Genomic DNA, 23,870 nt, shown 5'->3' with positions numbered 1-23,870 from the left:
CTGCTGTCTACCTTCTGTGGGGACTCTTGGCCCCCGCAGAGAGCCAGAATGCCACCCTCCCATCCCTGGGCATTGGACTTAGCCCATGCCTCCTTGCCTGGCCACCATGACCCAGTCCTTTGAGGCCGGGTGTTTCCCCTTTGCAGGAAATGGAAGATGTGACCACACTCCAGGAATATAAAGTGCCATTCAGACGCAAGATAAAGAGATTCAGCCCATTTATTCAGGCATGCAGCTTATCATATCTGGCCCAGTAAAAGGCTCAGGGTTTCCACTCAATGACTTTGACGGCGATCTGTGCTGCCCGCCGCACGGCCTCACTGGTGTCATCCTCCAGGACACGGAAGACGGGCACACGAGATTGCAGAAACTTGCGGCCCTCGGGGGCCTCAGCCAGCATGGTGAGGGCCTTGGTGGCATTCAACCGTGCCTTGCTCAAGGATGAGCCAAGCAGGCTCAGGAGCGGGTGGATGGCTTCTGTGTCCAGGGCGGCATACTTTCCTGTGGGCCACCAACACCACGCGTTCCTCAGGGGGCCTCCTGTTCTACCTCCTCTCACCCCAGCCCAATCCTGGCATCTGACCTCAGGGGAGGTGCCATTCCTCACTCCCTCAAAGGCCTAGCATCTTCCTTTGCCTCCCACCTTGCCCTCTTCATCTCCTGCCCCTCCAGCCCCTCAACTGGCTTCTCCCCAACCACCCTGATGCCTTTCCGGCAATCCAGTTTTCACAAGGAAACACAAAAAGTAAAACCCAATTGGTAATTTATGTGGCAAATGCTTCTTGAGCACCTACTCTGTGTCAGGCACAAAAACTCACATAGTTCTCTCCCTCTTGGTGCTTACAGTCTAGTGGAGGGCACAGACATTAATGTGTAAAGAAGACATTGCTCCTTAACCTTCACCACCTCCCGCTGTCCTGGCCTGCTAAAAGGCCAGATGGTTGCCCCCTGCCTCCCATCCTTCCTGCTGTGCTTAATGTACTCTTCTTTTTTTTAATTTTTTAATGTTTATTTATTTTTGAGAGAGAGAGAGAGACAGAGAGAGAGAGACAGAGCACGAGCAGGGGAGGAGCAGAGAGAGAGGGAGACACAGAATCTGAAACAGGCTCCAGGCTCTGAGCTGTCAGCACAGAGCCCGACGCAGGGCTCAAACTCACAAACCATGAGATCGTGACCTGAGCCGAAGCCGGACGCTCAACCAACTGAGCCACCCAGGCACCCTGATGTACTCTTCTCTTAATGCTGGGACCTGTCCAGCTACCCTCCGCTGTGCTGACTCTTACTGTCCCTTGGATCAACACCCATGCCCCTCCCAGAGGAGGCTCAGCCCCTGCCCTGTGCCACCACATGCCATGCTTCTCTTCTATATCATCAACCCTCTGCCACTCCCACCAATGTTCACCAGAGGCTGAGATGTCCAGGTCCCCACCACCAAGCACAGGGCCTGGCACATGGCAGGGGCTTGGGGACCCTTGGCTGGAGTGCCAGCTTTGTGAAAAGTGGCCTCACATCCCTAGGTTCTAGCTGTTACCTGGGCCCACCATGCCCTCCGGCCCTCCAAGAGCTCCCACAGGAAGCCCAAATGAGACACAGCACTGAGGACGCCCAAGAAATAAATGTGCTGGGGGGAGCCCCTGCCCTGGTGGTCAGCATCCTCACTGCATAATCGAAAGGAGGCTATGGCTCCAGGAAGGCCCCAACCTCTCCTCCTCTGGTATGTCTCAAATTCCACCATTAGGGTCTAGTGGGGAATGGCTGAGAGGCCAATTCTGGGGGGCTTTACAGCATGCTGATTGAGAGTCAGACCCAGTCAGTCCTCTGTGGAACACCAAGAAAGCACAGGGCATAGGGCTGGTACAGGCAATTGTGAGCATGGGGAAGGACAGACAGCTTTCAGAGGTCAAGAGGGATTACCCACCCTGGCCTCCAGGTGGGGAAACCAGCCCAGTAGCTCCTGTTAGCCCAGGGTTGGATAACTTAACATGGAAGCCTGACTGGCTGGGGTTCCCCAGGTGGGAGAGGTAATCTCATACTCTTATTTGCTGCCTACCCCACCCATTGAAAAAAGTAATTTTGGTAAAAAAAAAAAAAAACAAACACCATGAAGGGGTGCCTGGGTGGCTCAGTCAGTTAAGCGTCGACTTTGGCTCAAGTCATGATCTCACAGTTTGTGAGTTCGAGCCCCGCATTGGGTTCTGTACTCTTCTCTGACAGAACCTGGAGCCTGCTGCAGATTCTGTGTCTCCCTCTCTCTCTGCCCCTGCTCCACTCACTCTCTGTTTCTGTCTCTCTCTCTCTCTCTCAAAAATAAATAAAGATTTAAAAAAATTTTTTAAAAACCCCATGAAAGCAAGGCTCCAGTTGTTTGCCTAGGGCTCAGGATAACCAAATCAAGGACGGCAAACGACATAATTAATCCCAGAATCCAGGCTTACAAGCGTCCTGGGTTGGAGGTGGGAATTCCAGTCCCAGGGAAAAGCCTGGCAGGAGGGGACAGAGGTCCTAATGGGAGTGACCAGGAGGGACCACAGGTAGGTGGCCCACTGTGGCCAGGAAGAAGAAGGAGGGTGGAGCCTCGGGCCCAAACTTGAAAGGACTTCAACAACAGGCCGGGAAAGTATTTTGGTGGGGCAGGGAGGGGACAGTAGGATGCTGAGCACAAAACGAGAGTTCTGGAAAGCCTGCAGGGACAGCCAGCATGCTGGAGGCTGCAGTGACCCCCCCACTGCCCAGTAAGCTCCACCACCTACACAGGGGATGCACCTGGCCAGCAAGCTGCCTCACCTTGAGTTGTCACCATGGCATACATGAGGGCCCCGGCGGCATTGGCCTGCACCTCCTCCACCCTGTCCTTCAGCAGGTGCACCAGGATGGGGATGACGTCATGCTGCCACACCTGGTTCTTGCCCTCCAGAGGGATGCTAGACCAGAGAGGAAACAACTATGTGGCTTCACTTTTGCAAGAGGAGGTGAGCAGGGCCCAGGACCACCCCAGGGGACACCAGAAAGACTTGTGTTGGGACTATCCCTGGTGGTCCAGGCTTAGCCAATGGGTACCAAGGCACCAGGGAGCACAGATTTGGGTCTCACCCCCCACACTCAGACAACCTGGGAGCATGGCCTGTGGCCACTGAAGGCAAAACCACAGAGGAGCCAGGGTGGGGTGGGTGATGGAGACTTGTCCTAAGGTATCACATGAAAAAAAAAAAAACCAGACATGTTCCCCCCAGCTCTAAAATGGGGAGCAGCAGGACCCAGGGGTGCAAACCACAGGGACACTCATTTTGACTCCATGTAAGAGCCAGAGCTACCAGGGATGGGCTCAGCCACACAAATAGCAGCAAGCTGCCAGGGAGACACCAGTAGAGAGCCACCCTCAGGAGAGAAGATGCTGTAAGTCACTTCTAATCCTGGCATTGTACAAAGCTGTGAAAATGTGCATGATGGACTCCCCATGAGCTCCCCTTGGGAGCTTGATCAAAGATGCAGAGTCCTGAGGCCCGCCCGCAGGGGTCCCATGTGTTCGTTCATTCCCACAGCCAGGGCTGCCCGAGCACCTTGCAGGCCCTGGGGCCAGATGCTGAGGCCAGAGCAGGGTTGCTCCAGCTCAGCACCACTGATGTTGGGGCTGGATGGTTCTTGTGTCCCTTGCATTGTGGGATGCTCAACAGCATCCCTGGCTTCTACCCCCTCGATGCCAGGAGTGCCCCTTCTCCCCAACATTGGAACAACTAAAAATGTCTCCAGACAGTGCTGCCTGTCTCCTAGGGGACCAAAGCTCCCCCTGTTTTGAACCCCTAGTCCCAAGCGGCAAACAGAGCAAAGCCCTGTCCTCAGGAGCTCCCCTTGGGGGTGACACACAAAACAGGAGGGAATAGTGCAAAGCACATGCAGGCTGGTGGAGGCTGCCAGTTTCCAGAGCAGGTATGGTCCTTAGAGGCTTCCCTGGAAGGGGACCTCTGAGCAAAGAGCAGATGGTGATGGGCCTGGGGTGGGGCCCCAGAATCTCCATGTTCATAAGCTCCCAGGGGTCTGGATCAAGGGCCACACTTGTAGAACGATGGCCTGGGTTTCTAGAGAGAATCCCAGATGGAGGGAAAGCCAGGCCTCAGGGAGGCAAGAGGTGTCAGGATGAAGGCAGGTGGCCATATCTAAGGCATGGACTTGGGGGGGGGGGGGACAAGGGACCACCCATCCTTGGGGAACATCTCTGTCCAGGCTCACACGCTGCCTCCCTACCACCCTTCCTCCCAGCTCTGAGGCTTTGTGCTCCCTCAGGCTCCAGGCCAGGATTTAGACTATGATTCTGTGTAACCCTGTGTGAACCCTGTGCCTTCATTTCCTTACCTATAAACGGAGATACTCATCTTCCTTGGAGGAATGTCTAAATGTGAGGTCTGTAGGTAATGCCGGGCACATAGGGAACACTCAGTGACCCCTGTCACCACCAGTTCTCCTGTGCTTGCCCTACTCACAGGGAGGGGGTAAACAACCATCTCATGCTCCCCAGGACTGGGGGCTTCCTGGGATGCAGGACTGTGAGTGCTAAACCTAGGACACCCTCAGGCCAACAGGGCTGTGGCCACCCCAGGGGAGAGGGTCCTTCTCCCCCAGGGCACAAGCAGGCCAGGGGAAGCAGGTCCTGAGGTGAGCTCCCTGGACCTCCAGGGCAGGCTGGCTTGCTGCAGGGCTGGGGGCAGCTCAGTTGCCTTTTCTGAGCCTCAGCAGAAGCCCCAGGGCCGGCCACTCCCACCCTCCCTGCTCCATCCACTCGGGCCAGGCTCACCTGACCGCAATGAGTGTGCGGGCAGCTTTGCTGCGAATGTCATCATTGGTGCTAAGGAGCTTCTGCTTCAGGAAGGGCACCACGTGGCTACCCAGTGCCTCGGTGGCATCCTCCATCAGGCAGGCCGCCAGTGTGTCCAAGAGGAGCCCCTGGATCTCTTCCTCCTCCCTCTGCAGCTTCCACACGAGTGAGGGGATCAGGCCACTGTTGACAATGCCCTGGGCTCCTGCAGAACAGGAAAGGGCACTGAGTGTGGGCCAGCCCCCCTTACCCGTTCTGGGCAGCAAGCAGGAGCCAGGAAAGTTCTGCAGAGCTGGTGGGGCAGGGGAGGTTTGCAAATGCCTCTGGCTCCTGGGCCCCTGAGCAGCTAGCAGGAGGCTATGGATGACAAGCCAGAGTGGGAACCACACAGCCCTGGAGAACCCCCAAAGGTGCCAGCCTTGTTGTCACCTGTAACTGGGGGGACATCAGTTACAGGCGTTCAACAGGTGTTCAGTAGCCTGAGAAGCAGCGGCCATCCTGTGTGAGCACAACAGCCATCCCTGCATGGCCAGGCATAGAAGCTTCCCTCCCTTCCCCACCCTGCACCAGAAGGAAGGAGGGGGGACCACCCAAACCCCTCCTTCCCACTTGAAACCTCTCTAAGCTGCTGGAAACCCCAGACCAGTCTGGCCAGCCCTTGGGGAAAGGGAAAAGAGCTTGCAATCAAGTCTGAGGTAGAAGCTAACAGGCTGGCATCTTATATACAAAAAGAGCTGTGCCTCCAACCCAAGATGACAGGAAGTCCATGGACTCTGGCCAAGGATGTCTAAAAAAGCCCCCTCAGAAAGGGGAACTCCACATGGCAGCGTGGCTGGGGCGCTGGGGCTGGAAGAAGTGGTGTGGTGAGCCTCCCCAAGGATGGACTCCACTTCCCTCCTTCCAGCTAGCTCCTCCTCCCTCCGGCAGATGTCTAGAGGGGAACCTGGAACCAGCCCGGGCGGCACCCCCAAGGGGCCTAACTCCCATGTGCCCAGAATTGCTCCCATAGCAGCCATTACTGGGAAGTGAGCAGGGCACTGATGGAAGGGCAGCCCACACTCTTCCCAGCCCACCTCCCAAGCCCTCTTCCTGGCCTCCCCAGTGGCCCACACCACCCACCAAGAAGCCATATATAGCCCCCATGGAGGTGGCCACCAGCAACACCTCTCTCTTCCGCCTCCCCAGCTAAACCCTCTAATTTGCTCTAGAGAGACAAATAAACAGGTTAATTAGCCAAAAGGTCTCTAAGTGCCAATTAGCACCAGGGATTTCCTCTTTGAAGACATCACCCCAGCCTTCCTCCCTCACTTCCTGAGGATGTCAAATGGCAGGTGCCCCCAGGGTGAGGGGGCGGAGAGGCACAGATGCATGTCCAGTGGCTCCCAGTTCCCCGGCCAGGTTCTCACTGGGGTGTCATGGTGGAAGAAGTAGGTCTGCCCTATTTGTTCTCAGGGCATTCATGACACAGGAAAAGCAGTTTCCCATTGCTTTAAGAGGACTAGGCTTTTTGGGGTGCCTGGGTGGCTCAGTTGGTTAACTTTCCAACTCTTGATTTCAGCTCAGGTCATGATCTCACAGTTCGTGAGATGGAGCCCCGCGTCGGGCTCTGTGCTGACAGTACGGAGTCTGCTTGAAATTCTCTCTCTCAACCCCTCCCCCACTTGCATGTATGCTCTCTCTCAAAATAAATACACTTTTTTTTTTTAAAAGAGTACTAGGCTTTTTAAGATTTAATACACACGGATTTCCAAAAGTGCCTAGCTTGGACTCCTAAATATATCCAGCTGTGTGACTTTAGACAAGTTACTTAACTTCTCTGAGCCTGGTTTCCTCATTATTGAAACCAGCCTAGCTGGCAAGGAGTTGTGCAATGCCAATGGATAGTGGGTGGGAACATGCTCTCTGTAAGGGACTATCATCATAAGCCCAAAACAGCTGGGCCTAGCATAATAAGGGACTCCACCATCACTGAGATCCACTAGAGGAGTGTGATATAAAAACAAAAGCTGCACAGTCCCTGCCCTGCAGGAACACAGCCTCTGTCTCTCCCCTTCAGCCTCACCCTCCCCATCAGGGCACTGCCAGACCACACACCTGGCCTGCTCCAGGTCCATTTCCCACCTGCCATTTCCCAGGCACCTGCCCACAGGCTCCCTACCTGCTCCAGCCCTGGGTCCAACTCAGACACAACGTGACCCAGACAGCCCCTTCCTAGCTCACCATGGGGAGGTAACATTCGATATTTCAAGGATTTGGCTGGCTGGAAAGATTTTGCATAGAGGAAGAAAGTTCCTAGCTGGGGGACACCCAAGCAAAGGGCTGGGGATGAGGAATTTGTGCATCATCCCAATTTGGGGCCTGACTGGGGCCTCACTTCCACCTAGGCTTTCCAGGGACCCTCTCCTCCCAAAGGTGTTGTTGGGCACAGGCGGGGGCTGGGGGGGAGGGGTAAGGGCAGAGGAAGACAGTCCAAGTCCAACTGTTGGAGGTGATCACCTCCACTGCTCCCTCCCTTGGTGAGGAAACCAAGGCCCAGAGTGGCAACTCAAGTGCCCAAGATCACACAGCAGACAGGGGCAAAGCCAGGGCCCCAGGCATTTGTTTTGGGCTTCTGCTCCTAGAAATGCTGAGCACTGGGACCCCAGTTCATTCTGAGACAGAGGGAGAAGATTAAAAATAAAACGCGTGCCGGGTGTGTCTCTCTCTGCTCGTTCACTTTGCTTTTCAGCTAAAAGGAGAGTTGCAGGCCTGGCTATTTATAACTAACCCAGATCTGCAACGGCTTGTTCAAGTTGGGGCTGGGGGGTTGCACAGACCCCAAGGAAATAAACTGGAGAAACCCACTCAGCCCCGCCACAGCCTGAGAGTCAGCCAGAGGGGCTTGGGAGAGCAGGTCAAGCCGGGAGAAGAGTCAGACAGGAGGGTGCTGTTGCCTGCATCCAGAGACAAGCAAGATGCCACCACCCCCATCTTCGGGTAGTGGGGAGACCAATGGCACAATCTTCCCGGGACCAGTCATGACGAGACAGGTTCATACTCGCATAGATGAGGAGTTCCAGCGTCCTAGGCACTCTGGGCATGCAGGAAGGTAGGCCCAGGGGAGCTGGGCCTCATGGGGCAGAAGGGCAAAGGCACGAGGCATGGGTGTATTTGGGGAGGGCCCCCGGTCTGGCATGGCTGGTGTGCCAGGACGGATTCAGTGACTGATGAGCCAGAAAGCTCCACCAGTTGCTCTGGAACTGAAGGGACATGATGCCCAGGCACGGAATGCTCTGTGACTGAGTTTTGGTCATTTTCTGGAGATAGGTTGATACCACTTGGAGAGGCCACTCCTCAGCCATCTGTCCCTGCAGGATTGGTGAAGTCCAAGGCTTAATCACTAGGGCCCCCTTCCTCTTTTCACCACAGAGCCCCAAGCTGTTAACTCTTGGTCCTGTTTTCCTGGCTAGGAAGGACTGAGGATGGGGCACCAGCCCCAGCCCCCAGGGCATCTGCACCTCAGGGGGACCTACCTGTCCAGTGTTAGCCTCATGTGGCCCCCATGCCTTGAACTGCTGGCACACTGACCCCCAACTGTGCCCACCTTTGTTCATGAGGACACATCCCTGTCCTTAGCTTACTGGGCCTCTCAATAGCACATGATGTGGCTGACCCCATCTTACCTCTCAAGACACTCTTCCTGAGGCTCCAGGACCCTCTACTTGCTGGTTTCCCGGCTACCTCTCCCACTGGTCCTTCATGTGCTTAGCAAGCACCACCCTTCCTCCAGCACCTCTTCCCATGGGGGCCTCTTCCTTGGCCCCCACCCTCCCCACTCTGCCCCCCCTGCCAGGGCCAGCTCTTTGTCATGGCTGCAGCCACCACATGGCCCTCTCCTGACACACTCTGTCGCTCAGTGATCCTGCAGCCCTATGCTGAACTCAGCTTCATGCAGAATCTCTGCTTTCTTATTTTCTCTGGGATGAATAGTTGACATTTTTGTTATTTGATTCTGCATATTAAGACAACCTACACCATCTCAGGTGCCTGGGTGGCTCAGTCAGTTAAGCGTCTCTTGGTTTCGGTTCAGATCATGATCTCAGGGTCATAGGATTGAGCCTCACATCAGGCTCCACGCTGGGTGTGGAGCCTGCTTGAGATTTCTCTCTCTCTCCCTCTACTGCTTGTTCTCTCTCTCTCTCTCTCTCTCTCTCTCTCTCTCTCTCTCTCTCTCAAAAAAAAATGGGGGCACCTGGGTGGCTCAGTAGGTTGAGCATCTGGCTCTTGGCTTCAGCTCAGGTCATGATGTCGCGGTTTGTGGGTTCAAGCCCCACACCTGGCCCTGCACTGACAGTGAGGAGCCTGATTGGGATTCTTTCTCTCCCTCTCTCTCAGCCCTTCCCCTGCTCATGCTCTCTCTTTCTCTCTCAAAATAAATAAATACACTTAAAACAATTAAAAAAAAAATAAAGACATTAAAAGCTAGAAGCACCTGGGTGGCACAATTGAGGGTCCGACTCTTAATTTCAGTTCAGTCACGATCCCAGGGTCATGGGATCGAGCCCTGCATTGGGCTTTACGCTGATCATGGAGCCTACTTAAGATTCCCCCCCTCTCTCTGCCCCTCTCCCCAACTCATGCTCTTTCTAAAATAAAATAAATGAATAAACAAAAATTAAAAATTAAAATAAAATAAAAAGCTAATCTTAAAACTCTCCGGTGGTTCTTAGGTCAACATCCCCAATCTTGCATAAGGGCCACTGGCCCGGTTCGACTGTCCCCAGCTCCACTCCAGCTTTGTATTCTGGCACCCACACCTGCTTGCTGGCTCCAGCCATGCTGGTCTCCCATGGGTTCCTCCAATCATCATAGTTCCTTCACATCCAGCACATCCCCCACCTTGGAACATGCTTCTCTCCTGTCCCAGGTCACAGGCCACCTCCATTCTGCTGTCCCAGTGCCCAGTTCTCCCCCTGCATGTGTGCCCAGGGTTCTGGGGAGGGCTCTCCTCCGTGAGGCAAGAGGAATGGTGGATTACTGCCCCACAGACAGGAAGGTCCACAGGCAGGGTCAGGCCTGTCTAAATCCTAGAACTGTGTCTGTGCAGAGGAGGTCATCAACAAATAATTGCTGTATGAAGGATTACAATCATTAGTGGCCCCTAGGGTCAGGTGAGGGAGGTAGCAGCCAGCTCCACTGGGCTGCTTCATGGGCTAGCTCCGATCTCATGTCCGGACTGCTGTAGAGGGTCATCTACACTAACATCTAGTTTGCCTCTGCAAACAGCTCAATTCTGACCCCAGTCCTACAACAGAAACTGCCCTCACCCATCTCTAAACATGTGCCTACGTGCACCTCCCCTCAGAATCACTAAGGACAGTCTATTAGTGTCCCCTTTGACAGAAAAGGAAACTGAGGCTCATCCAGGTGAAATAACTCACCCAAGGGTGTACAGGCAACAGAGCTGGGTCTGTGCTTCACTCTCACCTCCTCTCACCTCTGATCCACATCAGGGCAGGGCCTGTGCCAATCGTCTTCCTGGTATCACATCCATTGGCCTCTGAGTGGTCCTGTGGGCAGGGGCCCAGCCTGATCCAGGCTGGGGGTTTGAGGGCATGCACCCAGAGGAGCCCCACAATTTTGGCCACCTTTAGTTCTCACTGACCACCTCCAGCCAGCGCTGTGCCAGGTCTAGGTTCACTTCGGGATGCCCATCACCAACATCTGTCCTGTCCCTGAGAGTCTGGGCAAATTCTTCACAGGTGGGCATGTCATGTCACAGGATACGTAGTCCAACAGTCTCCATCTCAAAAAGCAGAGGAAACATTCCCAGAAGGGTTATGGGATAATGTTGCAATGCTACAGCGTCCAGCCTGCAGAATGGGACCCCCGCCCCTGCCTTCAAACCACAAACCTGGACTGGGATGACCACCCAATCCGCCCTTGCCAATGATCAATTCCAGTGCTCCTGCCAGGTGTTGGGTGATCCTTGCAATGTGACCATGAGGGTGTAAATTGATAAGGAAGGTGTTCCTAGGACAATCTGCATTTCACCAGGGATGCTCTAGAATACACTAAGCTTCAAGTTACAATGATGGAAAAGACAAGGAGTGGCATTAATATCTTGGTTCTCTGGCCCAAGTCTTTTAAGCACAGGAGTGAGGGACTCCTGGCGTTGAGGCCCACAGATGGGCCTCCCCGGAAATTGAAAGAATTTGGCAGACTGGCTCAAGTACATTTTGCTGCCGGTTGGATGCCTTCTACCTTCCACAAGCTTCTAAAAGGCGGCGGGGGTCCTGGCCTTAACTGAGCTGGCTGGCTCCCTCCTGCCTCTCTGATCTAAGGGACACATCCTGGACCCTTCCTCCTCTCCTCCTTTTCCAGGCAACCTTCTATGGCCAGGATTGCCAGGGACCCTTTAAAAAGCCCCTTCACGCTGGGGTAGCAAGCAGCAAAGATGACTAATGTCCTTCCCATCGCTGCACTAACCTCATTGGTGTAAACCTTTAGGGTTTGAATAGCCTCATAGCCTTGCACACGTTCCAGCGGTTGGTCGCGACAATTCAGGGAAGCAGGTGCCACTAGCCCCACTTTGCAAAACAGGCTCAGAGAGGTCAGTTGGTTGCCCAAGGTGGCGGAGTTTAGTGCCAAGCTAGGTTCGAATACAAACTGGGGGAGGCGAGCGGGGGCCCGGGCCTTCCGCCACTCTTAAGCTCTGTCTCCGGCTCTTTGAGAAGCAGTCCTGCTAGCTCGGAGCCGTGCCTTCGCGCAACCAGGTCCCGGGGACGCCTGTGCGGGCAGCGCCAGCTCGTGCGGGACTGCGGCGCGCGCGGAGCCGTGGCTCCACCCCTGCCCGTTGCCATTGGGCCTCATATGCATCGGTCAGCCGCTCTTGCCCAATGGGAAGAGAGCCGGCGCTCGTGGCGGGGCGGTGGCGCCCAGCGCGTGGTCACCGGCGGGCGCGCGGCACCCCCGCCCGCGGTTGGCCTGGCAACGCGCTGCGCTCGCGGCTCCGCCCCCTGCCGGCGGCAGCGCTGCGCGGGGCGGGCGGACCCGCGGGCGGGCGGCGGGCGGCGCGGGAGAGCGGGCGGAGGGAGCCTAGCCGGCCGAAGGGTGTGCGCCGCCCGCGGTCCGGTCACGTCCCCGCGCGGGTGCCGCCGCCCGCGTAGTGCGGAACGAGGGCGCCGCGGCCCGCGCTCGCCGCCCCGCCCCGCCCCGCCCCACCCGGAGCAGCTCGGCCGATGCACCGTGCGGCGGCCCGGAGGTGAGTGAGCGGACCCGCGGCCGGGGCACACGCTGAACCTCGGGGGGCCGGGGACGCGACTGGGGCGTCCACCCCACCCCCACCCGGGGCCCCACCCGGGCCTTTGTGCTAGGGATCCGCCTGGGCGGGGGACGCCGGGGAGCAGCGAAAGGGATGCCCGGCCGGGGTGGGGGGGACCAGGGTGGGGATGCCTGCGAGGTGGACAGGGGGAGACCACGGGCCGGGCAGGTGCTGGGAAGGGGCGCCACTGGGCCGAGGAGCCGGCAGGAGGGGGTGGCCGCGGGCCCGGGAGGTGGGCAAGGGCTGCCGGGGATGCCGCGTCGCCCCCCCCCCCCAAAAAAAAGCCGCCCGTGCGGAGCCGGGGCCAGGAGACCTGCCGGAGAGGCGCTGAGGCGGGGTCTCCCTCCCAGGGGAGCGGGGAGGAGGCGACCCCGGGCCGCAGGAGCGCCGACCTGTGGCCTTGGCTGAAACGAAGGAGAGGGCCCCGGAGGCCTGGGCCCGGGGCCGAGTGGCTCGCAGTTTTCCGTCACCGGTCTTGCAGAGAGCAGGTTCTTTTGGAAGCATTTAGAGCAAGAGATGAGTATCGACCTGCTGCGATTGTGATATGTTCCTGGCTCAATATTTTTTTCCCTTAAAAGGTGGTGGGGGTGTTGGGGTGTTTGGGGGGAGGGGTGTGAGGGCCTCGGGGCTGGGGCTCCGTATCCTGCGGGAGATCCACGGGGGCTCTGCCTGCAGGGCGGTGCTGAACCTGCCTTGGTGATGATGGCAGGACTCCGCCTAGGCCGAGAATTGAGGATCTCTGTTACAAGAGAGAAGAAGGCAGTGCAGAGACCAGGGTTCCCTAGAGTCCCTGTCTCAGGATGGAGGGACCCGCCTGGTAGGCGAGGTCTGCCTGTTTTGGTGAGGCATCCCAGCCCCCGATGGACTCCCTTCTGCCCAAGTGATTTCCCTGCTCTGGGGAGTGAGTCCTGCTGCCTTGGGCTCTGTCTAGAGGAGGCTCCTTGGCCAAATTCGATTAAACAAATATTTACTGAGCATTTGCTCCCCCAGAGCCTGGTGGTGAGGTAGGAGTGGACTAGGCCTGCCCTCCTGAGACCGACGCACCACCCCACAGGGGAGAAATGTCTCCCAACCCTGAGTGTGGGTGCCAGGGCCTCTGGAGGGACCTTAGAGATGAGGTCTGGGCTGGGGTCAGATGGGCCTGTGGGCAAAGTGACATTTGAACTGGATCTTGAAGGACATGAGCACATATGGGGTGGGCATTGTGGGCAGAGGGAAGAAAGTGGAACAAACCACAGAGAGGGCACTCAGGCAGTTGGGTCTGGAAGGAGCACCGGATGTGCTTGGGAAGACATAGGTGGTGTGGCGGGAAAGGTGGATGAGAGGTGCACAGGAGCTAAAGGAGCTGGGGTAATGGAACATCCCACTGCTTGTTAGTTGTGGCTATTCCAGGTAGGCCACAGTTTCTTCATCTGTAAAAGGGAGTAGCTCTGTGACCTAGGAGCTGGGGTGGGCTTGGGGAAGAGCTTGAAAGACTTTGGGGTCTCCTTGCAGCCTAGACTGCCCTTCCAGGCACCTTGTCTCATGGGCAAGGCCAGGGTACTGGGTCACCAACAGCCTGGCCCCCTTCCTAGCCAGGATGGAGAATGATATTTAGTTGGAGACTCTGCCCCTTTGGGGCGTGGATGTTTGTGAACTGTAACAGGGAGGCTTGGGAGTCTCCATTTAGGGGCTGATTGAATGGGAAGGCCTGGCCATGTTCAGATGAAGTGGTGTGCCTTCAACGTTCCTCGTGCTCCAGGGACAAGACACTGGCATTTGGTTTAAAACTCTTGTGTGTCCCTCTAACAGACGTTGATTTTCTGAGACAGGAGGCAAATAAGACATAGTCCCTCCTCCTTGGAAGGCCAGTGTCACTTTCTGCCCTAGATCTGCTCACTTGCTCATACCCGGGGATGTTTTCGCTCTCCCTCTGAAGGGGCTGTTTGTTACTCATGTATGTGGCATTCCCCCCCCCCCCAAACTCCTAACACACACTCACTTTCAGCTTTTGGCTGAAGCCCATGTTGCTGCAGTGAGAGCAGGGCCTGCCTGCCCTCATAGGGGTGCAGATTATGCCAAGAGGGATAGAACCAGTTCACTCTTGTGCCTGTTGCCAGGCCACATTCTGACTCTGGCAGGAGTCTGTGGGATGCTAGATTTGGGATATGGAATGGATTCTTCTCTCTGTGCCCAACCTCTCAGCTCTTTTGTTTCGTGGAGTCTCAGGAATTCCTTGGTCCAGATCTCAGAAGCTTCTAGGGTGATTTCAGGAACTTCTGGGTAACCAGGTGGACTTGGCAAGAGCCCCTGTAAGAGGCCCCTGCCTAGAGCCCCTGTAAGAGGCCAGTGGGATGGACGACTGAATGGTGGGAGGGCTGGCCTGAGACTCGGGGTGTGGCCTGAACAGCGTGTTTTTCTGTGTGTTTTTCTCATGCATACATACATGTGATGGCAGTGTGTGCCATGCCTTCCGTCCCTGGATGTGAGGATGAGGCAGCCCTATCCTGTCTCTTGCTAGCACTCGGAAGACCTAAAATGCTGTGTGGGTATAGGATGTTCTCACTGCTGCTGACCATGGCTGGGCTTGCAAGAACTCTGGAAGAAGAAGATTAGCATACTGCTCTCCCACAACCCCAGGAAGGAAACCTGGGGTAACTGAGCTTCCAGACACAGGCCTGCAGGCGCTGTGGTTGGCAGGAAAGAGGGCAAAAGGAAATGGATAGGGGCATGATGGCAAATGCTGAGGATCAGCCCCAGAGCAGTGGCCGGACAGTTTAGGCAGACCGGGGATTGACGTGGAAAGGCCCAGATGCCCCAAAGCAGGTTCGGGGGGCCCTCCAGTTGAGGCCTCCAAAGACCTGGGTCAGGCCCTGGCCCTGTCACCCCTGGCCCAACCCTGTGCTGACTGAGCTTCTTTGTCTTCATCCATAAACAGAGCCAAGAGTTCCCTTCCCTGTCCCTGCACCTATCCCTGCATGGGACCTCCCCGTGTGTCTGGCCCCTTACACGCATCCACACTGGCAGGGAAGATGCTCGCGGTAGTGAACTGACAGGGACTAACCACAGGGACCGTCTGATGGCTCCTGGAGCACATGGGAGATGTCAGCCCTCCGTACAGAGCCCGAGGAAACAGAAATGGTTCGCACATTCATTCATTCCTTTGGCTAATATTTACCAGAACCTGCCGAGTACTAGGCACTGTGCCAGGCACAGGGATATGGCAAGGAGCAGGACAGATGCAGCGTCTGCTCTCATGGTGCTCACAGTAGTCTCAGAGAGGCTGACACAACACCTGGGTAACTGAATGCCAGGTAAGGTAGGTGCTGTGAAGAGAACCAAATTAAATGGGAGGGGGATGGGAGAGGGTCAGGGGGTCCCTTTGCATGGAGGGGCCATTGGCACAGTGCCATGGAGAGTGACGGGTGAGTCATGACTGACAAGGAAGAGCACCAGGAAAGAGGGTGGCAGGGGCATAGGCACTGAGGCTGACCCACTTCTGCTGCTGGAGGCCTCACCAGAAAGCCAGGTAGCCAGAGCCCAGTAGGGTAGGGTGGTTTACGGAGGAAGTCAGGCAGGCCCCAGTGAGGCAGGAAGAGGAGAGAAAGCTTGGAGAAGAGGAGATACTCAAACTAATTCTGCTGTTAAAAGACCTGTGTGGTTGATGGACATGGGGGCAAGACGGGGGGGGGGGGCGTGAGGGGCTGTTACAGCAGTCAGGGGCAGGAGGCTGCTGACCCAGTGCAGTGGGAGCTGTAGGGGTCATGAGAAGTGGTTGGATGGGGTTTATTTTAAAGAGGACCTAATGATGGACGGGAAGCATGGACAGCTGGAGGGATGGCAGTGGCATTGGCAGAGAAGGAAGATGCGGACTCCTTCATGAGAGGTAGGAAATTGGAAATTAGGTTAGACCTGGTAGACATGGACACATGTGGCGGTCAGAGGGGCGAGCGAGGCTGGGGGTAGAAACCCGGAGTCCTTGGCACCAGGTGTATGGGAAGCCAGGGACTGGCCAAGGTCACTTGAGGATCAAGGGTAGGTGGGACCAGAGGGGCTGGGTCAGGCCTCAGGGCCTTCACCTCTCAGAGCATGAGCCGAGAAGGAGCTTCCAGAAAAGAGATTGAGAAGGATTGACCAGCAAGTGAGGTGGGAGCACAATCATGATGGCCACGTGGAGTGGAGTGGAGTGGCCACGTGGGGTGGAGGAAGACTGTGGAAGAGGGTGTTCTCAGGAGAGCGGGGCCTCTGAGGCAAACCCTGAGGTATGCGTGGAGTGCATGGGGACTGAGCAACAGGGGTAGGACCAGCTATTTGATTTGTGGGCCCTTGGTAAAAGTTATTAAACATTTCAAGACAGTAGAGCATTACATGAGGCATGGGGCCCTGACTGACTGCCCAAGTGCTTACCCATGAAGCCTGGTTATGGCACTGGGAGGGCAGTTCCACAGGCCTGCCACCATGTTCCCCCTTCTCCCTTGGGCAGTTGGGCACACGGGCTGTGTTTGGCACTTGGGGCCACTAGGGTCAGTCGGAGCCAGCCTGCAAGCCTCACTCTGGCCTCCTGTGAGTGTTGCTTCCTCCCCCTCTGTCCCTTAACCTCGGGAGGGAGGTACGGTTCAAGGGCTGAGGGCTGGGCAGTCCTGTTGGCTTCATACAACAATGGCTTCCTTGAGTTCATCCCTTTTCCAAAGGAACCTGGTATATCACAGAGTTTTGAGTTATTTGCTTCTAAATTAAGGTATAACTCTCTTTTAGAGACATCCCTGGAGAATCCATCAAAAAGTGCTAAGAAGCGAGACTGTTAAAAACCACGGTGCAGGGAGAGGCCTTACAAACAGTGTCAAGCCCGGCATTCCTTCCAGCAGCCTCTAGCCAGAAACACACCCTTCCCCGAGGGTTTGTCCAGGCCGGCTGTGCCTCTCCTGGCTGTGCAGACAGTGGTCAGAGCAAACGTTTCAGAAAGAGACCCTGCCCCAACTGAATAGCCCTCCCCAACCTCTGGAATGGAGAGCTTTGCAGGCAGGGTTCCAGGATCTGAGCCCTGACCCCCTCAGCAAGGCTCTATGCCCCTGTGAGCCAGGGAGGTCAAGGTTGTGGTGATGGAGCAGAGGACAGTAGGCTCAGTTATGCACATTTCCCCCAGAGCCCAGACACAGGCGTTCACGAGGACAGCAGCAGAACCTGCTGTGGATTACAGTGAGCTAGTGCCTTCGAAGGGTAGAGGCTCACGTTATCTTTCCACTACCAACTCCTCCAAGAAGGGGCTGATTTTTACCTCAGCTTTGTCCTCATAGTCAAGGAGACTGAGACGTGGGAAGATGGGGTGGCTTTCCCAAGTGGGTAATTGCCTCTATTTCTCCCCTTAGCACTCATCACAATATAACCTATTACCTGTTTTATTTATTTTATATACTATCTCTCTCCTGGATCTGAATGTAAGCTCTGTAAGGTCAAGACCTTCATCGGCTGTTTGCCACTGAGAATCCAGCCCCAGAGCCTGGCCTGGCCATAGTAGGGCCTCAAGAAATGGCTGTTCAAGGGGGAAATGAATACTGGCAAGTGGTCAGGGCTAACATGATCTTTTGAGCCACGTTCATGCAGAGGGCTGGGCTTCCTAGTGGCTATAGTCCTCACACTGGAGATCCAGTGCTCCAGCTCAACCCTCTGATCCCAAGAGGTTGTGCCTTTGGATCCCAAGAGGTGTGTCTTTGGCCTTAAGGTTTGGCCAACAAACACAAATCACCTATAGGTGGACACCACTGGCTGTGCACCAGTGAGGCCCGACTGTGGTTCGCTCACAAGCCAAGGCAGGTGAGTGCCTCACTTCTCATGCTGCCATTATAGGCATGGGTCCCTGCCACTGGAAATCAGATGCCTCAGTTTGACACCTGGCCCCTCAGTGACATGGTATGACCTGGTAAGTCCTTGGTCAGACGTAGAGGTTTCATATGGTCATGACAAATAGGGGCATGTCCATAGGAAACTGTTGTAAGAGAGCAAGACTAGATCCTGGTGGTAGGAAAGGAACACAGTGTCTGCAGTGACCATGTGATGGCTGAATGGCCTTTCTATGGCCTGTGCCCCAAGACCAGCTCAGCAGAGCCGCTTGGTGCAGGGGGGAAAGCACTGGAGAGGAAATCAGGAGACCTGGGTTCTAGTCCCAGCTCTGCCTGTAATGCTGATGCTGGTGAAGCCTCTTCACTGTCTGGGTCTAGTGTCCTCACCTTTAAATTGGCCTTGGTCAAGGGTATAGATAGTTTTCATTTCTTGTACCAACTCTGGAGTGACTGTCCAAAGCACAGAGTGTTGAGAAGGATTCTGGGGCTATGTTATGACTCAGAGGGAAAGTGGTCATGGTTGACGAGTGATGTCCACGGTGGGTATTGGAGGGAGGATTTAGACTCAGATGTGTTTGCCAAGGACTGGCTGACCCCGCCCACTACACCCTCACTCTTGCCTAGAAGCTTCAGCTCATCCTTCATCTCTCCTTCATCTCTCCCTTCTCCCGGACACCGACTCTGACCCCCCAGATGAGGTGAGGACTCGTCTCCTCTTCAGTGATTCCTCCACCAGCCTCCTGAGTCTAACAGGCAACCCAGGACCCTACGCGTGTCTCTTCCCATGCAGCCTCTTTCTGTACCCTGAATGAATGAATGAGCAATTTAGTGAGCCTCATGCTGAGCTCCAAGAAGGCTGCCTGGAATTAGGAGACTGGGTGACCACAGAAACGGTGTTGTAGTGGTGGGGACAGTGCAGGAGGAGGAGGTGAGTGACAAGGGAGGGCTATGAGAAGGTCCTGTGGGGCCCGGTCGTCCTGTCTGACCTCAGCCACAGGGCAGCTCACCAAGGTGAACATGGGAAACTGCTCCAAACTGCCCAAAGGGACTTCCAGAGACCCTCCTTGACCATGGGTTGGAGTACTTGACACCTGCAGCCTTCACCCTGCAGGAGGTCCCGGTGACCTGAGCTGGTGGTGCCGCATCTCCACTCCCCCTGGCCACCATGTCAGCAAGCAACCCTGCCCACCCCTTTTGCTGTGACCCAAGCTGCCCCAGCTGTGTGCAGCCTCAGGCCTGCACCACGTGTCCCCTCTTGCTTCCTGTGGCCCCATGGAGTAACCACCAGGACCAGCCAGCCAGCCTCCACATCAGCACATGTGGGGTGCGGTGGCCCTGTCCCCAGGCTGGGCTTTCCTCCAGCATGGTCACCCCCCTCACCCACTCTGTTACCTCTGATATGCTGTGCAAACATATTTCTCGATAAAATGCTGGGAAGAAAAATAATTAGAGTGTTGCCTCCATTATCCAATTTTTGATTAATCAAACTCTCTTTGTCCTCGGCCAAAATCTATTCATTTCCCTTAAACACTGGGCCAGTGCCAGGCATTGATTTCCTCTATGATAACACCACGCACGTATGCACGCACATCCCCAGCCCTGCCCCACCTCATGGCAGGGAAGAGGGCGCAAAAACACTGACGGCGCTGTCTGAGGCCCCAACCCCACCCGCCTCCTCCAGGAAGCCCCACAGCCACACTGCACCCACCATCCCTGCCCTAGCTCCTCCAGCTCCTCAACTGGGCTCAGTTCCTACGTGGCCTGAGTTTCTGGGTGGGTTCGTCTTGTCTTGCTGGCTGTTCTGGGGCTCTCCTGGGGCGGGCGAGGGGTGGAGGACCGGTATGGAGGGGGTGTGGGGGTATGGCCACTGTGGCTGTTGAGGACTGGGGCAGAGGAACAGCTGCAACCCCAGGCTGTCTTCTGTCACTGGCACAGAAAGGCTGGAGCTGGGTGGGGAGGCCAAGGGTGAGGACCAGGGTTTGTGAAGGGGCCTCAGGGCCTTGAGGGAGGGATGGAGTTGGGGTGGGGGCAAGTTTCCGGTGGCAGCAACAGAAGCCCAGTTCTGATGGGCTTACCAGATGAAGGGACATCTGGGCTGAGGGGTCAGAGGCAGAGCAGTATCAGGGTTGGCCAAGACTAGGTGGGAGGTGGCCACACATCTACCGTGTCCATCTGGGGGAGGCCCAGGGCCTTTCCAGAAGACTTCCCAGAAGTCCCTGGCTGTCCCCTCCCTGTGATGAGTTGGCCCCTCCCTCATTCAGTACAAAGGGCTGGGGTGGATTTATTAGCACCTGCTTCCTGCTGGGTACTCCTGGGCCTGTAGGACACATCATTGGCACACAGACCAACATCCCTGCCCTGTGAAGCCAGCATTCACAAGTGTGAATGGGGAGCGGGGTAAGTGTGATGGGGGCAAGGGGGGGCAGTAAACACGGTAAGGAAGCTGTGTGCCCTGGTAGAAAACACAGTGTTGTGGGATGTTTGGGGAGTCATAAATAGAATGGGCAAGGGAGGCTTCTTGAGTTGGGGACATCTGAACCATTTGGGGAAAGAATGGATTGGCTTTCTGGACAAAGAGTGTTCCAGGTGGAGGGAACAGCCAGTGCAGAGGCCCAGAGTTGAGATTGTGGATGATACTCAAGGGACAGCAGGAGGGCCAGTGCACCCAGTGTGGAAAGTGGAGGGGGCACGGCAGGGCGGGGGGAGATGCAGGGTCACAGAGCCCTGGGGCCCTGGGAGGACTCAGACTCTGGCTCAGAACTAAGATGGCCAGCTGTGGGAAGGTTTTGAGCACAGGAGAGATGCTCTGTCTTACAGTCTGACAAGGATCCCCCTGGCTGCTGGGGGAGCACAGAGTGCAGGGGCCAGGAGAGAGCAAGGGTGCCTGAGAGGTCACTGTGGCAGTCTCAGTGAGGGGCTGGGGGGTTGGAGGCTGGTGGCTGGATTTCAGACAGAGGGCTCCTCTGAGGCCAGCCAGGCCTAGCCCTGACCTGAGGCACTGGGTTCTGTCAGAAGGAGTGGGGGCAGGGGACAGAGGGATGCAGAGCAGAGCATGCAGTAGACACATGCCACATATGCCCCCAGATCCCCTTTCCTGCCGGCACACTGTCCCCTACCACATCCGTGTTGCCTGCTCACAGCTGCACCCCTTGCTGGAAAAGAGCCTTGGGCCCTGGGAGGCCCTGTCCTGTCCCTCAAGGTGGGACAGTGGGACAGCCTTGATTTCATTTAGGCTCCACAGCTCCCTGGGATCAGGCCACACCAAGAAGGTGGCTGAAACCACACCTTTGCCTGGTTCCCTGCCTGGCCCTGTCCTGTCTCCCTGTCTCCGGAACCTGCTCCCTGGACCAGTCACATGCCCAAGAATCGCCATCTCAGGTTCTGCTTTTTGAGAACTTCATCAACAGGGTCAGAGGCTACCGCAGACTTAGAGACTCCTAGGGCTCGCCCGGCATAGATGGGAGGACCAGTGCCAGCCACTGAGAGTGACCTGCAGGGGCCCCAGACTCACAGCCTGCAGGCCTACGTGAGTTCAGAAGGCTTGGGAAGCAGGCTGTGGGGAAGGGCAAGGAAGAAAAAGGGTGGTGCTCACCTTTCAGGTGAGAAAGATTTAAAAAAAAAAAAAAAAAAAGGAGCTGCACGGAGGCAGAAGGGGCTTGGGGAAGGAGCTATGCACTTGCCTGGTCCATAGAGCCCTCAGCAGAGAGGGTCTGGCCTGGGGGGGTGGTAGCTGGAGTGGGGGGTAGGATCTTGGGATTCCACACTCAGAGGCAGGAAATTGCAGGGCAAGAGACCCAGAGTGGTTAAATCAGAGTCTTTACCCAGCCCACGGGCCTGACTAAAAGTCAGCAGTTACCTTCCCTATGGAAACCGGGAGCCAGGCTCCACCCCAGGCAGCAACCCCTTCCACTCGGCTTTTAGTAAAGGCCACATGTCTTCCCTGCACATCTGTGCCTCCCTCCTCCTTGTATGTGGAACCTTTTCATTTTTATTTATTTATTTACTCTTGGCTCAGAAATCTCTGGCCTGATTTCCTCCTGAGTCAGTGTTCCTCAGGCGATGCTATCACATCTCATCTCGTCAGCCTTAGCAGCTGTGGGCTAGAAGGCTGAGGGCATCTAGAGCCACAGGACAGTACAGGGCCATAGGGAAGGGCCTCCCTGGCCGTCTTCAGTGCCCTAAGGCTGAGAGGCTGCCTAGCTGGGGTAGAGCCATTTGTTGGGGCCTCTCTGCAGCTGGGGACACTGTGCACCCAACCTTGGTCCTTCCCCCATCTGCTCAGACTCTGGCTCCGAAATAAGCAGGGAGCTAGGAAGAGGCAAAGAAAGGGGGGCTGCTTTTAAGAGGAGACTCGCTGTGGGTCTGCCTGTGCCAGGCCGGTCAGGCAGGCTGGGGGGACATGGATAAGCTAATCCAATGGCCTGAGGCCCGGTAGCTGTGGAGTGGCTGCAAAGAACCCAACACACAGAGTCCTGTTTCCCCAGCACAGAAGTGTCTCACGTGTGCACATGCTACCATTTTTTCAAAGAAGCTGTTGTGATCAATGAAATGCAGAGTCATTTACGAACTTGTAGAAATCTTGGTCCTCTAAGCAAGCTCTAACCCTTTTACCCCCGTCACCAATGCTCACTGGATGAATGGGCGTGCTCTGTTCTCACGATAAAGCGTGCCGGCCGAATGCTCCAGAACAGCAGGCAGCCAATGTCCTGCACTTTGGCAGCCATCCCTTTGAGTCACTGGTGTTTGGCCCAAACCTGTGTGTGCCAGTTGTACTTGTCATTGTGACTACATCCTTGAACACCACACACACTGATGAAATAGGAACGTAAAGAGGAATTCTGTGGAAATTCAGTGGATGCTTTGGAAAGCCTCAGTACAAGCTGTGATTAGGTTTGGTTTGGGCAAGACCAAACTGTGAGACTGGAGACAGAGAGCCATGACAACCTAGGATTCAGGTCCTGGGTACTTTGCAACCTCACACTGCCTGGAGAAAGCCAACTGGACCTCACACATAATGTGCTCTGGTTTGAGAAGGAACAGTGACAGTGACTCCAATAAGTGAGACTGTGCTCTGAGAAAAGATGGCCCGCCCCCAAAATTGGCAAAGGAATGTATGATTATCTGTCTTAAGTTAAATTAAAATGTTTAAAGTTCGTATTATCATTTCTTATGACTCCCTGTGTTAAGTCATATTTCAATATGCCAACCAGCCAGAAGTCCCAACTTTGATGGCAATTTTTGGTCATTAACCGATCTTGAAAATATACCTATAATAAATACACACACACACACACACACACACACACACACACACACGCATGCACGCACGCACCCCTGGTGGGATCTACAGGGTTGGTTTTTTGTTGTTTTTTTTAACCTTAGAACAAGGAGGGGTAGGTCTGTTTACCTGAAAAGCTTGTAAATGATGGGTCAGTAACAGACAAGGGCAGGGGAAGGTCTGCTTGCCCACACTGTAGAGTTCTCTCCTGGGCAAGCCAACCTGGAAGCCCCTTCCTCAGGACCACTCCAGGGGAGAGTCCAGGAGCAACTTGAAGGGAAGTGTGGGGTTTCTCAGTGTGAGAGAGACCAGGAGATGCTGGTGCACAGGGTGGGAGGGGTGGGGAGCACGGGTGTGCTCTCTCCCCCCATGCCTTCCCTGGGCTCCTCTCTTATTTTCAGCAGGATGAGAAACGGTCAGGATAGAGTTTTTGGTGGGATTACAAACCAGCTGAGGCGAGAAAGGGCAGGGTGAACTCCCAGGGGTGGTAGGAGGGGGAGGCAGGAAGGCTCAGGAGGACTCTTGCCTGCAGTTTGGGGAGGGGTGGGTGAAATGCCCTGGGACATTTGGGGGAGGGTAGGCACCGGCAGAGGGGTCAGAGTCCCCTGCTGGGGTCTCAGAGGCCCGGTGTGGACGGCAGTAGACCACACAGGACCCCAGGCAAGG

At 55.8% G+C, this 23,870-nt stretch overlaps 2 protein-coding genes across 3 annotated transcripts in view; one reads left to right on the top strand and one right to left on the bottom strand.

The window, feature by feature from the left end:
• Positions 1-201: 201 nt before the first annotated feature.
• The window catches only part of RSPH14 (radial spoke head 14 homolog), an 84,088-nt gene continuing 60,419 nt past the window's right edge, over positions 202-23,870 (bottom strand). For both annotated transcript variants that reach the window (XM_023241549.2, XM_003994830.5), the window contains 3 exons: positions 4,787-5,012; positions 2,785-2,921; positions 202-501 (listed from right to left, as the gene is read on the bottom strand). In XM_023241549.2, the coding sequence (XP_023097317.1) occupies positions 263-501; positions 2,785-2,921; positions 4,787-5,012 (602 nt within the window). In that variant the 3' untranslated portion in view covers positions 202-262. The remainder of the gene's footprint in view (positions 502-2,784; positions 2,922-4,786; positions 5,013-23,870) is intronic.
• GNAZ (G protein subunit alpha z) overlaps positions 11,884-23,870 on the top strand; it is a 53,456-nt gene continuing 41,469 nt past the window's right edge. The window contains exon 1 of the mRNA XM_023241548.2: positions 11,884-12,050. The gene's annotated coding sequence lies outside the window, so the exon portion shown is untranslated. The remainder of the gene's footprint in view (positions 12,051-23,870) is intronic.

Source organism: Felis catus, chromosome D3 (assembly GCF_018350175.1).
Source record: "Felis catus isolate Fca126 chromosome D3, F.catus_Fca126_mat1.0, whole genome shotgun sequence".
Taxonomy (NCBI): Eukaryota; Metazoa; Chordata; class Mammalia; order Carnivora; family Felidae; genus Felis; species Felis catus.
This window is presented reverse-complemented; position numbering and strand designations above follow the sequence as displayed.